The sequence below is a fragment of the Camponotus vicinus genome, unplaced genomic scaffold, assembly GCF_025532165.1.
Source record: "Camponotus vicinus isolate PSW18456_S1 unplaced genomic scaffold, iyCamVici1.0 SCAF_5, whole genome shotgun sequence".
NCBI lineage: Eukaryota > Metazoa > Arthropoda > Insecta > Hymenoptera > Formicidae > Camponotus > Camponotus vicinus.
Genome location: NW_028141977.1, coordinates 8,487,319 through 8,499,922, shown reverse-complemented (window position 1 = coordinate 8,499,922; position 12,604 = coordinate 8,487,319). Strand labels below are relative to the sequence as shown.

At 31.4% G+C, this 12,604-nt stretch overlaps 1 protein-coding gene across 1 annotated transcript; it reads right to left on the bottom strand.

Annotated features, from left to right (window-relative positions):
• Nucleotides 1–4,601: 4,601 nt before the first annotated feature.
• LOC145971462 (glutamate receptor ionotropic, kainate 2-like) lies at nt 4,602–11,998 on the bottom strand. The gene is made up of 15 exons (XM_083099143.1): nt 11,855–11,998; nt 11,594–11,752; nt 11,062–11,243; nt 10,221–10,378; nt 9,806–9,947; nt 9,303–9,605; nt 8,848–9,066; nt 8,119–8,325; nt 7,641–7,725; nt 7,259–7,535; nt 6,679–6,877; nt 6,319–6,544; nt 6,029–6,144; nt 4,895–5,041; nt 4,602–4,795 (listed from the first exon to the last, which is right to left on the bottom strand). Exons 1-15 carry the CDS (start codon nt 11,922–11,924, stop codon nt 4,673–4,675), a joined length of 2,613 nt encoding a protein of 870 aa, XP_082955269.1. The 5' UTR covers nt 11,925–11,998; the 3' UTR covers nt 4,602–4,672.
• Nucleotides 11,999–12,604: the final 606 nt, after the last annotated feature.

Sequence of the window (12,604 nt, the reverse complement as noted above, 5' to 3'; positions counted from 1 at the left end):
CAGTTAATCATCTTTTAGTACTGGCGCTGTTGAAAATTTGTTCACCTTATTATATAAGCCATTTTCATGTTAATGTCTTACTTTATCGTCATTTAATAAACGGTACTTTGCTGTAATAGAATCTAATTGTAATTATGAAGTTAAATTGCTATTAAATTTTGTGTAAGTTATAAATGGGGAAGAAACGTTATTATGTACAACATTGTTGCACAAAGAAAATATAAGTCTTTATTATCTTATAAGTGTTGTAGATTTCATTATCGATCAATTAAGGACACATTTCCCAGAGAATCATTTATTAAGAATTATTAAATTAATTTTATTGCACGTGTGCTTTTTTACGTGTCCAAATTAAAGCATATATCACCTAAAACGAGTATTTTGCTTAAATCGTATTGCGGGGAAAATTGCCGAATATTAATTCTCGTAATTAAATGACATAAATCAAGCGGAATTCCGGAAAATCGCCGACCATGGATACTGCGATGCATCTGAATACACGTGGTCGGAATAAAAAAAAATTGAACGAGCTAAAATAAATGCGCGTTTAGAGATAATCGGAATGTATCTGACACATTCAGGACTATTAGTATTAACTAGATGAGACACAACGCATTAAATGTAGAGCCGCAAACATTAAGATTTCACAGATGCGCGCACGCAAGGTGGATATTTGCACCTCGTATCGCATATTCTACCGCAGATGTACTGCGGAACACACAGGTAATGGAAAACGCGCGTTAATCTTCTCTAATTTTCCTCGGCCGTGCTAGGCGCGCCCACTAATTTTGTCGTCACGATAACGACGATTAACGACTCGGCGGATGCGAGCTTTTCGTTGAGCATTTTGGCGTTAGATCCTTAATATGTTGGGATAGTCAAATACCATGACATTTAATGGTAAACTATAACTGAAGGAGCAAGTATATGTGTCGTATTTTGAATATTTCTCGAGATTATTTAAAACAATTGACGAGAGATATCATGAACAAAAAATATTTTAGTTTTCGCTTAATAATGCTTGTGATTTATTAAATTGAATAATTTAAAATTGCATATTTTTTAACGAAAATTTCATTCTACATTTTACATTTTTTAATATTGTGATATTCAAATTTTTAAATATATTTGTTGTTATCAATTGTTGCATCAAGTTATATTTTGTTAAAGTTTGTTTTGTAAAGAGAAGATTAAAGTTTTCTTAATTAATTTTTATACTACAGATATGTAAATTTTATAAAATTTATTAAACTTTCAAACATTACCAAAAATACTTAGAAACTGTTGGTGTTGATAATTTTTTATTAAGAAAAGTTATTTTTATTAATAAATTAATTTTTATTAATAAAAATTTTTAACATTGAAATTAAAGATATGCATAAATATAAATGTAAAAAGAAGAAACTTATAAACTAAAAAATTTGAGACGTTCTACATAAAGCAAATTTAATAATTTTACTATTTCTGAATTCACACATAATAATATCATAATAAGATTCTTGTTTACAGAAATTTATATTTTTGAAAATTATATATCTTTTATATTCAAAATTGTCAATTCTCTTTGTTAACAAGATTCTTTTTAAGTTTGTTTTTAGCAATACAAGCAGTAATGTTCATCTATGATCAGATAAAATAATTCTGTAATGTTTAATTCTGAAAATACGTAGTGTCAGATTTTAATTATATCCATCAATTTGCTTATTTATACATACATTAAGCAAATATAAATCAGACAATAATTTCTGTTTTCTTTGATGTCTTCAGATGATGAATTCAATGATTATTGATATCTCCTTTTATTATCCAAATTTCATACACACTCTCGCGCGTGTGTGGATGGAATAAAAGGAGATATCAATATATGTAAATTTAAATTTAATAATAATATAATAATATATGTAAATTTAAATTTAAGTTCTATTATTGATAATTTGTACCATCAAGAATAATATTGCATATACTATATATTTGCAAGTAATAGAAATATTAGCAATTTTAAAAGACAAATGTTCTCTACAAATTTTCAAACCACTAAGACTCATTGAAAAATCATCATGAAGTTTTAGCATTGAACTTTAACGCGCAGTCGGTGATTTTTTAAGATTTTTTTATCTTCTTTATTCTACATTTTAAAAAAGAACACACTGTTTAGTTCCTTAAAATGTATAAGAACATACTGCAACTTGATAAAAAAATTTTTCCCGAGAAATTCAACTCAAGTTCTATAAATTACATTTTCCCTGCAAAAAGCTTTTTTAATTTTTCGTGATTTTACGAGGGAAGAAGATCAATTCTGCTACATATATTTTTTATTACGTGATAAAAAAATTGCATACAATTTTTACTTTGCATTTAAATTGTCGATGAACGAGTTTAAAAGAAATGTTTTAAAATAGATAAATAAAGTTAAAAATATGTAAATACCAAAGAAAATTTTTCGATATCTCTGCAATCGATTATTTTAAATTGAGAGACACATGCTTGCGCATTTTATCTGACAATGAGTTTGATATACGAGTGGAAATCTCGGAAACGCAGATCTTGGGATATCTGGCATGTATTTCCGCAAATTTCATTTCAAATTCAACGAACACGCGCTGATCGTAAATCTCACAGTTCCTGTTTCCCTAATCAGTGAGTCTCTCGCTCACTGATGAAATGGATGGAGGCGAGGAAGCTAATGCGAATTAAGCGACAGTCTCTCCGGTCCTCATACATGACGATCATAAATTTCGCGCCAACAGCATCTCTAATCAGAGGGACAATATGAGGACACGACAGAGAGAGCTAGCGTGGGAGAAGACGAAATTACAGACGCGTATCTAGTCTACTCGATACCTTCTTATCCAGGTGCAAGGCAGAACGGGCGAGAGGCAGACCTAGGAGAACTTTCATTCGCTGGTTCACAAAGTCGTACGTCATGTCGAGCCGTTTAATGGCCTTTTAATACTAGCTTACGAGCAGCGCTGTTTCCCCACCCGCGCAACTCTTTCACTGCTGGCCTTTGAATAAAACGATCGAAGACGCGCTCTCCTCTCGTTGAGATGCCATTGCGTCCTTCCATCGTGCTTGCTCTCCCTCTTGGACCTGGTAATCGAAGATTCCTGAGGGTTTATGTCATCGGTCGAACAGCGCTTCGTAAAACGAAGGCGAAAATTCCAGGCGGAGGGAGAGTGCGCGACTTTCATCGTTTAGCGCACAGCCGGAGAGCAGATCTCTTCTGTTCGTGAGGATACCTATCAGTGGTTACGCGCTGTTGCGCGTATCTCCCCGCCGGATCTTCTTTGTTACTTCCATCACGCACGGATGACTATACCCATGGATATATACGCGGATGTGTTTACGACAAAATGATAGAGATAAGCGGTGATCCCTAATGACCTTATGATGCCGGACAGTTCAGTTTAATGTCCGGCAATTAAATATTCCTTATCTTCTTATTTCGATCATTATTAGTAATCAGGCATTAGTTGCGGTTATTCTTTAATGTTCTCCAAAGTATGCAAATTTCAGACTTGGTAATGCTTATTATATGTTATCATAGTTTGAAAAATTTTAGCTTTGATATTACATAGGTCGTATAAAAGACATTAAGAAGTGTTTGGTCCATGATATGCTGCAAATTTTTTTTACATATAATATTTTGTTAAACAGTAATTGTGACGTCAGATATTTCTCACCCTTCATTATCAGCTATTATTGCTATCAATTTTCATCGTATATTTTCACGAGTAAGGTAATAGCGTGACGGAAAATTTATTTAGAACTTTATAAACGCGATAAGCAGCGTGTCTTGTACAGAATTGTTTTGAGAATAAAACCGGAGGATAAAAGATCCAAGTTCCAGCAGTTGCTGGTTGTGGAATTCTTTCAGAGAGAATATTAATGCTGCCGGGAGGAACTGTGCATCGTGTCTAGTAGTCTGTTAGACAGCCCCATTATTTGCTCGCCTACCCACTTCGAATGCATTAAGAAATATTTTCACGGGACTCTTCCATTATGCACGTACGTCCGCGAGAGTCGATCCGCGATTGCCGCGTTTAACGTCGAGAAGCGCATTTCTTATTCGATAACAGAGGAGTTTGATCGTTGCGTCATTGATCGCTCGCGAGAGGATCTCGGAGCCTCGATAAATCGCGCTCGCACAAACCGGTGCTCTCCTACGTAATCTTTCCCGACATCGGAAGACATACATGTATAAATATCCGTAAATGTATGCGTGATCTCACTGGCATAAAATGTAACGTAAAATTTTTTTATTTTTATTGAATCGATGCGTTCTGCTCGTCGCTCTCGCGAGTCATTTAGAAGCACTTTATAATTTTAATAAAAATGTTCGATATTACATGCGGGATTTTTTTTATATATGCAACGCTGCAATCGTCATTTCCATACGGTTTCAAGAGAAGCATTTACTGCGAAGCGCTTATTTTCTGCATTACTCTGTCCTGGCTTAGCGCAGATGGTAATCGTTAGAACAAGTTTCTAGAATTTGCGTGAAATTTTCTCGAAGATCTTTCGATGCTTTGCCTTAGTTTCATTAAAGCCGACATTATCGTCTTCTACAAATAATGTTATAATCGCAATAATTCTTGCTCATTTAATCTTTTAATTAAACTTGATCTTTTTTTACATATAAAACCTGCTACAGATGTAATATGTATTTTCATTAGCAATCGGTGCTGTTGCTTTTAATCGTCTCGAGGGATGTCTCTCTTTTTTTAACCATCTTCTTGCTACTGCACTTAGCTAAGAATTTTAACTCTTCCACGATCTGATCTCTGTAAGATACCTGTAATGTAAAACACAACAATTTTTATAACATTATAGAAATAATTTCTGTAAGAAATATACGGAATTATTTTGAATTATTAATATTACATGCTATTACCTTGTATCTGATTGCAAGAGTTCGAACATTCCAAAGAAATGACCATCCTGCAAAAAGCCACGACAACATAACGCCGCTTATCGTGATTAGAAATACTCCACCGACGTCTTCAAAATTTAATGCTTCCACTTGAACTTTTACCTTTTCCTTTAAAAATCAAATTTTCAACATTGATAATTTTTTCAAATGTCATGGATAAATGATTGTGGTTTAACGTTTAAGTAGTGAACTAAAGTTTTTGCAAACTGAATATAAATTTCTCTCCAAGTTGCGTCATAATAATTTAAAATTTACCCAGCAGTTTACTTCGTAAATCTTGAAGTAACTACACTTTGGCTTACTCTTACTTTAACTTTGGCTTACTCGCTTACGCGCCAAACACGCGTCAGAATCGTTATGTCGTTTCTAACACGTACAGACTAAATCGGTAAAGTTTGAATCGACTCACCTATAAATGCGGCCAAAACGTGAAATACTTTGCCCATATTTTTTATCTGCATGTGTAATCAAATAAATGAAAGGAAAATGAAAAATCAATAACCAAACGAGTGAACAATTGAAGAAAAAGTATTTTCGATAATTAATGGAATTTTTATCATTTGAATTTTAAGTGATCTTATGTCTTTTTTTTTTAAACAACAGTACTTGGAAAAAACCCATCAATTAAATCGCGATTTGGTTTTAATTAATATTTGATGAACAGTGCTTTCACAGAAAGCAAACGATTCATAAATAAAGTTGGAAAATAGAGATAGAGAGGAAGTAAAAATCAGGAATAAAAAAAATTTCCTGGCTCAGCTAAATTTGACTCAAATTATATCAGGCATTTGTAGACTATATCTACATACTTCTTATAATTTATTTATAGAAATTCTGTCTGAGATAAATTAGAATTCGACGTGTATGATTTTTAATGAAAGTATCTTGCATTATTAAATAAAGCTTTTAAAATAAATAAAATTTAAAATAAATAATTGACATATTAATTAATCAGTAATCAATCAATCAAATAACTATCTATAAGATAAGGCACGTTTTAAAAATTACGCGCGATAATATGATTTATATAATTTCATTTTTACGGTGAAATAGACGAAGTCGAAAATATAAGACAGAAGTATAAACATCACATACTTCACATTCATCGCCGCCTCGTTTTTGTTTCCACCATTTATATTGCAATTCATTGATTATGCCGCTTTCCTTCAGCTTTAGTATAGCACCGCTCAGATCCGTGCGATAAGGCGCATCTGTCATCGAAGGACATTTTGTTTTATTAAAAATGAAATTAAATGTTTCAATCGTTTCATCGAATCTGATATAATTGATATGACGTATAACAAATTGAGAGCAACTAAATGGAGATATATGTATCTATAATAGTCAATTATTATTACATTGTAAATTACATAAAATCGAACCACCTTTCTTCATTGCTATCCCGTAGCTCTTGGCATCTAAAAGTCCACCGACCTGCGTTACATTACACTTTCTCTGCTTAATATACTCAATTGACGTGGACTCCATGAGATATGCATAATTCTCTTGCTGCACCTTCCGCACACCATCTTCGTTCTTTTCCATAAGTACCTCGTCAGCATGATCCATCATATAACTATACATAATATCGTATGCCTCATGCGAGGAATCCTGCAAAACGAGATCGATCGCTCCAAGTCCAGACGCTTTCATAAATAATAATAACGCGAAATATCATCGTCAGCCAATATGCGTTAATAATGGTCGACAACTATCTAGCTTCTTTTGCAAATCGTGTCATTTACCTTGAAGAATGAAAGCGTCGATCCATCCTTTTTCGCGCCGTATTTGATTTTCTGTTGATAAGCCAGATCTTCCGCCTTCTGGAAGGGCCATACAACGGATTTTGTGGCTAACGCGGCTGCCAAATTGGCAACGTACGTCGATCCAATGATTAGATTGAAAAACCACCATGCAACAGTTAAGGTTCTTGTTGAAATTCCTCTGAAATATATTATTTTATTTTATTTTACATCAAATAGCATTTTTGAGCAATATTACATACTTCTAATGCGATTGTCATGAAAGTCTTTGGATTTGAAAGAATCATGATTTAAATTAAATTATAATTAAGATAATTATGACTTTATTATTATTATTATTAATATTATTAATGTTATTATTATTATTACATAAATGTAAATTTCTTTAATTTTTCCTAATGTTAGAAATTACAGATTAATTAACATGAAATAAGATTTAGTATTATTTTTTAAATGTTTTTAATAGATATAAAACTTTATTGTGCGCTTGATAAAAGTTTAATTCCATGTCAGAAACATTCTGTAATCATTGATGAGCTTCACGAAGCGAAGATCGACTCACACGGGTGCAAATCCGGTAGAACCCTTTAGTAAGGCTCCGATTACAAAGAACGGAGTGTCCATTAGAGTGAAAGGCGTTTCCAATACTTCCGGCTCTCTGATACAAGGATATGGATTTGTCCATTCGATGGGACAAAGTTTCCCAATCACGAATAATAACATTGACACAACGATGTAAGCTATGATCAGATGCACCCACACGTCTTCCGAGAACGGTCCTAGAAAGGATAGTAAACTCGGAGGAGCGGCCGTTGGTTTTCTGTAGAGGACGCTTATTCCTAAAAAAGAATATTATTTGATTGAAGCGTAAATAAAATTTCACGATTTATTCTTTATATTTAATGATTTCACACCGAGAATATACGACGCATATCATGTTTTACCTAAATTCATAAACGGACTCGTAAAATCTACAGCATTCTGTCTTTCTGCAGTGATCGTCAGATCTGTGATCGCTAAATCCGCTGTCTTCAAAATTAAAAGAGAAATTTTATCATGTTCTATTTAATATGTAAAATATAATTTCAATTTATTTATTGATCGTATCACACAAATTTTTGATTTTTATTATTTAGAGAGAAAATAAGAAAAATATAAATATACATTTCTTTCCGATAGTATGTTAAAATACATATTAATGAGCTGATGATTTATTTTAAGGAGAAAAACCGTTTAAAAATATAATATTACAGAAATATAGAGGTAGCTGCTTTATCGATGTAAGAAGTTACAACGTGTTTCAACATCGAGCATACGATGAAAGGTAGCAGCACTACTCGCGAACGAAGGTCGGTCAAGTTTATCATGCGCTTATGCCGTTTATATGGGATCAAAACGTGAAGAAATGCCCCATTGACTTACTCCAGCGATTATTCTTCCTAGCATGCCGTTCCATTGGCCGGTTGTTTTATTGAGCGATCCATACGCGTTGTCGGCTTGAACTTCAAAGGTGTAATTAAATCCCAGTATCTCGCTCATTTTTTGAATTATATCGATTGCAAAGCCCTCATATCGATCGTTTCCAACTTCCTTAGAAGTTGATTCTTTAAGCATTCCATATGGGTCGGTCTGAAATTTATTTTAATCTAATCAAGAATATTTTTTTAGCTTTCTTATATTATATGAATTGGAAATTATATTTTAAAAATAATATATATATATATATATATATATATATATATATATATATATAATGAAAATGCATATGAACATAGATAATTATGTGGTTGTTTTTTAATTGCAATAATATTTTCTTTACAAGGAATTAAAATACTGTATTATAATACTAATTGATAATACTGCATTATGTGTTTTATTATATTATTTGATTGTGTGTATATCATTATTTTCATCACTTGCTTTTTGCATAAAGTTTAACATGCATATATGTTGTGTTTTATTTTAACTTAATTTCTTTCATAATACATTTTATAGAATTATTGCATTTTCTTGATCACATAATCGCGTCATAATTCCCTCTTCTACCTTAATAATTAAGAGATTCAAAGATACATCAATTTTTTCCTGATGATTTAATTAATTATAAATTTTAAAGAAACACATTTCAAGAAATATTATACTGGAACATACTAACGATATCATGACAAGAAAATGTTTGTCACGTAAACTCTTCTCATCATTCACCCCAGGAATTCTATGTCCCGGCTCCCATTGAATACCAACATTCGTTTCCCATCTTCCGATTTTTCGCAATCCTTGATATTCGAGATGTACAATGTCCAATTGGAATTCGGTCCGGAATCCGGCGGTATCGAATTTTATCATTCCGCTCAATCCGTTTATTTGCTCCTAACATCAATTCAAAGAAAGAGTTCTCTGGTTAAAATATTAAGGATTGATGCAGGGTAAAATTGCATTATTTCTTAAAATTATTTTTAAATTAATTTTCAACATATATATACATTTTTTTTCTTTTTTTTTTTTTTGCTAAGAGTTAGAAAAAGTTAGGCTCTATACATTTAAATATATTAGTAATTTAAATATAACACAATATATTTAAATATATTGTGTAATCAAACACATACATTTCGCATATAATTACTCAGGCTGAAACCGTGTCCCCAAATTTCCGTACGATTGCAAAATAATTTCTTGAGATTTCCTTCAACGCTATCGCGTAATCGCGCATAACCGCTCGCAAAAAGTTGAACCGCATCGTAAGCGAGCGCTGCTTCCACTTTTAAGTGAGAACCGTTCGTTAAATTCCAATTGAGAGACCGAGATTGCAGAATACGTTGAACAATTGGACTTTGCGGATTGATTAAACGGACGCCCGTTAAATTCACTCCGGAATATTGATACGGTTCTAAATCCACAGTCTGCAAGTCCTAATGATAAATAATGAAATATGTGTCATATATATGTGTATCTGTAACCTCCTTCGAATCAAATAAAATTTAGAAGATTGATGCAATTAAAAGTAGTTTTTATTTGAAATCTAGAAATGATGTATTTTTGTCTATGAATTTTTGTAATTATAAAATATAATGTTTCTATGTCTTATAAAAAAAGCGATAAAATATCTTACCAAAGAAGTAACGATCACTCTATATTTTTCTGATAGTATTCCGACTTGCTGTGCTTGCTCGAGGACAGACGCAAGAATGTCATGTGAACAATCGATTATGATATTTCTGTAATCGGATGTTTTTACTTCTTTTATGGTTTGCCTGCACACAAATAAATTATTCCGTTAATTAATTTTCGAATAGCTCTTATATCTCTTTGAAAAAATCTTGGCAATGGCGACATGTGGCTGTGCGAGCGACGTTTGCATCATACTCAGATAGTCATATCGTAAATCATCGCGATATTTTCTGGCGTTTACGGCGGAGCTAAATAATGACACAGGTGCGGAATAACTTTGTTTGACAAACGTCGTTTGTGCATGCACGCAAGCTTGTTCCAGGAACGACCTATTTATATGGTCCATGCATGCGTACCTAAAATTTGGTCCACTTCCCAAATGGAATGCCATGGCGGAAATGGTATTCCCGCTTGGCAATTTTAGCAAACGACTTATGCGAAGTAGGCCATCCGTGTTGTCGTAGAGTATTGCATATTCTTGCCATTTGTATTCTTTTATTAGATCATGAAAAACCTAAATTATATATACCAAAAATTAATGTCATTAATATTAATCATTGAAATATTAAATAGCAAAGATTTTAATTTATGATATTATTTTAATTTATGATAATTTATGATGAATTTATGATTTTGTTTTTGATTAATTTTATCATTATTTGATCAGCAATTAATAAATCTTACATCTTGAAAAATAATAATGTTTGCAATAAAAAAATATCAATCCAAGAAAAAAATGCAGTAAATTTGACATATTTATTTAAACTGTTCGTAGAGCAATGGATAAAAAATATTTTTGTATGCAATATCATATATTGTCTTTCTATTTTAATTTAACTCCTTTTTGTAAAGTCTAATTTTGCATTTAATTTATCATACTTTTGTTTTTGATTAATTTTATCATTATTTGATCAGCAATTAGTAAATGTTACATCTTGGAAAATAATAATATTTGCAATAAAAACATATCAATCCAAGAAAAAATGCAGTAAATTTGAAATATTTATTTAAACATTTTGTTTGTAGAGCAATGGATAAAAAATGTTTTTGTATGCAATACCATATATTGTCTTTCTATTTTAATTTAAGTCCTTTTTGTAAAGTCTAATTTTGCATTTTGCTGAAAAATCGAAACTAAGTTGATTGCAGTTATGCGGCCTAAATTATTTCTAAGTGATTAGAGATACAAACAAGTACCGTGGAAAGCATGTCAGGGTGTGGGTATAGATTTATCACATTGCTGCGTTTTGATTTGGAATCCCATCTGGCAGCAATATAAGGTATGTCCAAGGTATCGCACATACTTTGAACGTAATCCGCTGTTAGTTTATCCTGGGGACCGAATATTCCGGCAATTCTGCTGTTTACTAATTTGCATGCTATACACAGTGCCCAAATATGTATAATACAATCTCACTAGATACTTTAGTACACATTATTTATCATATAAATTGAGACTTAATTTAATAAAGTTAGTAATTAAACTATCTAGTCTATATATTTTAGTAAATATTTGTGGAAATTTATTTTCAATGATATATCGCATATAGTTTGAAAAAAAATTTTAATAAATAGGCTGCGGAATTGCGGAAGTATATATGTTGCGATATTAATTATGTTAATTAATTTGTTTTTAATTATGGATTATATATGAGAGTGATTATATAGATAAAAGAATGTGTGTAAAATTTTATATTAATTTGAATATATACTTAAAATGATAATATACCTATCTTTGCTACACGAAAGGCATTCTTGTTGATTTTCTCGGTTCTCGGTGTTAATAATACGCCCATAGCGTTCTCGGATGCAGTGATATTTTTATTCACTGCTTTGATTGATATCTTAAATGCTCTTTGAATCATTTCATCGCTGTCGAATATACCTCCTGCGATTATTCAATTTGCATCAATGCAATGGATCAATTATGAATATTTTATTCCTATCACTCGTTATTTATGAATGAAAAACATACGACGCTTATGCTTACCAATAGGAATTCTTCTTGGAAATCCCAAAATATGGGATATAAATGCAGCAGTAATATATAAAAGCAGCATTTCTCGACCATTCTAAAAGAGAATCATTCTAACAGCAATGCAATAGATGCAATAAATGGTACAATGTATCATCAGCATTAGACGTTTTTTACTTTTCTAATAATAAAAAATTATAAGGAATCAGTATTCAATGGTTTTTATTTTTCTAAAAATAAAAAATCTTATGGGAAATTTAAATTAATCTCGATTAAATTTAGGTTTGTCTTTGTTTATTAATATTATTATTTCATTGATGCTATTGCACTGCCATTTTACGTGACCTCATGTGTACAAATATATTGATATATACATACATATATATATATATATATATATATATATATATATATATATATATATATACACACACATAACCATAGTATATTTAGACACTTCTCACACCGCTGTGCCATATATTTTATATAACAGCTTCTCTCAATTTATCTGTTGAAAACAACTGACATATGGTTCACTGATAATTTTTGAGAGTTGTCAGTAGTGCATAAAAATTCTTTTAATAGAGATTTCATGATTTTTTCTCAAAGACAAGTGACTTGGACAAATAATTTGATATATTAATATAATTTATGACATGTATTTTTTATTCAAATAATAATTCAAGTAACACAAACGTGTAAATATTTTAATATTTTAGGTTTTGGTATTAAAAGCTTTGTCTCAACTTCGCTTTTATCTAAAAC

Bases quoted from the DNA above. Each gene is read 5' to 3' on its own strand.
- LOC145971462 (XM_083099143.1), bottom strand. From the start codon at position 11,924: ATGCTGCTTTTATATATTACTGCTGCATTTATATCCCATATTTTGGGA. The intron at 10,379-11,061 runs GTACTTGTTTGT...TATATAATTTAG, and splicing joins ACCCTGACATGCTTTCCACG to GTTTTTCATGATCTAATAAA. The intron at 6,545-6,678 runs GTAAATGACACG...CTCGTTTTGCAG, and splicing joins CGACGCTTTCATTCTTCAAG to GATTCCTCGCATGAGGCATA.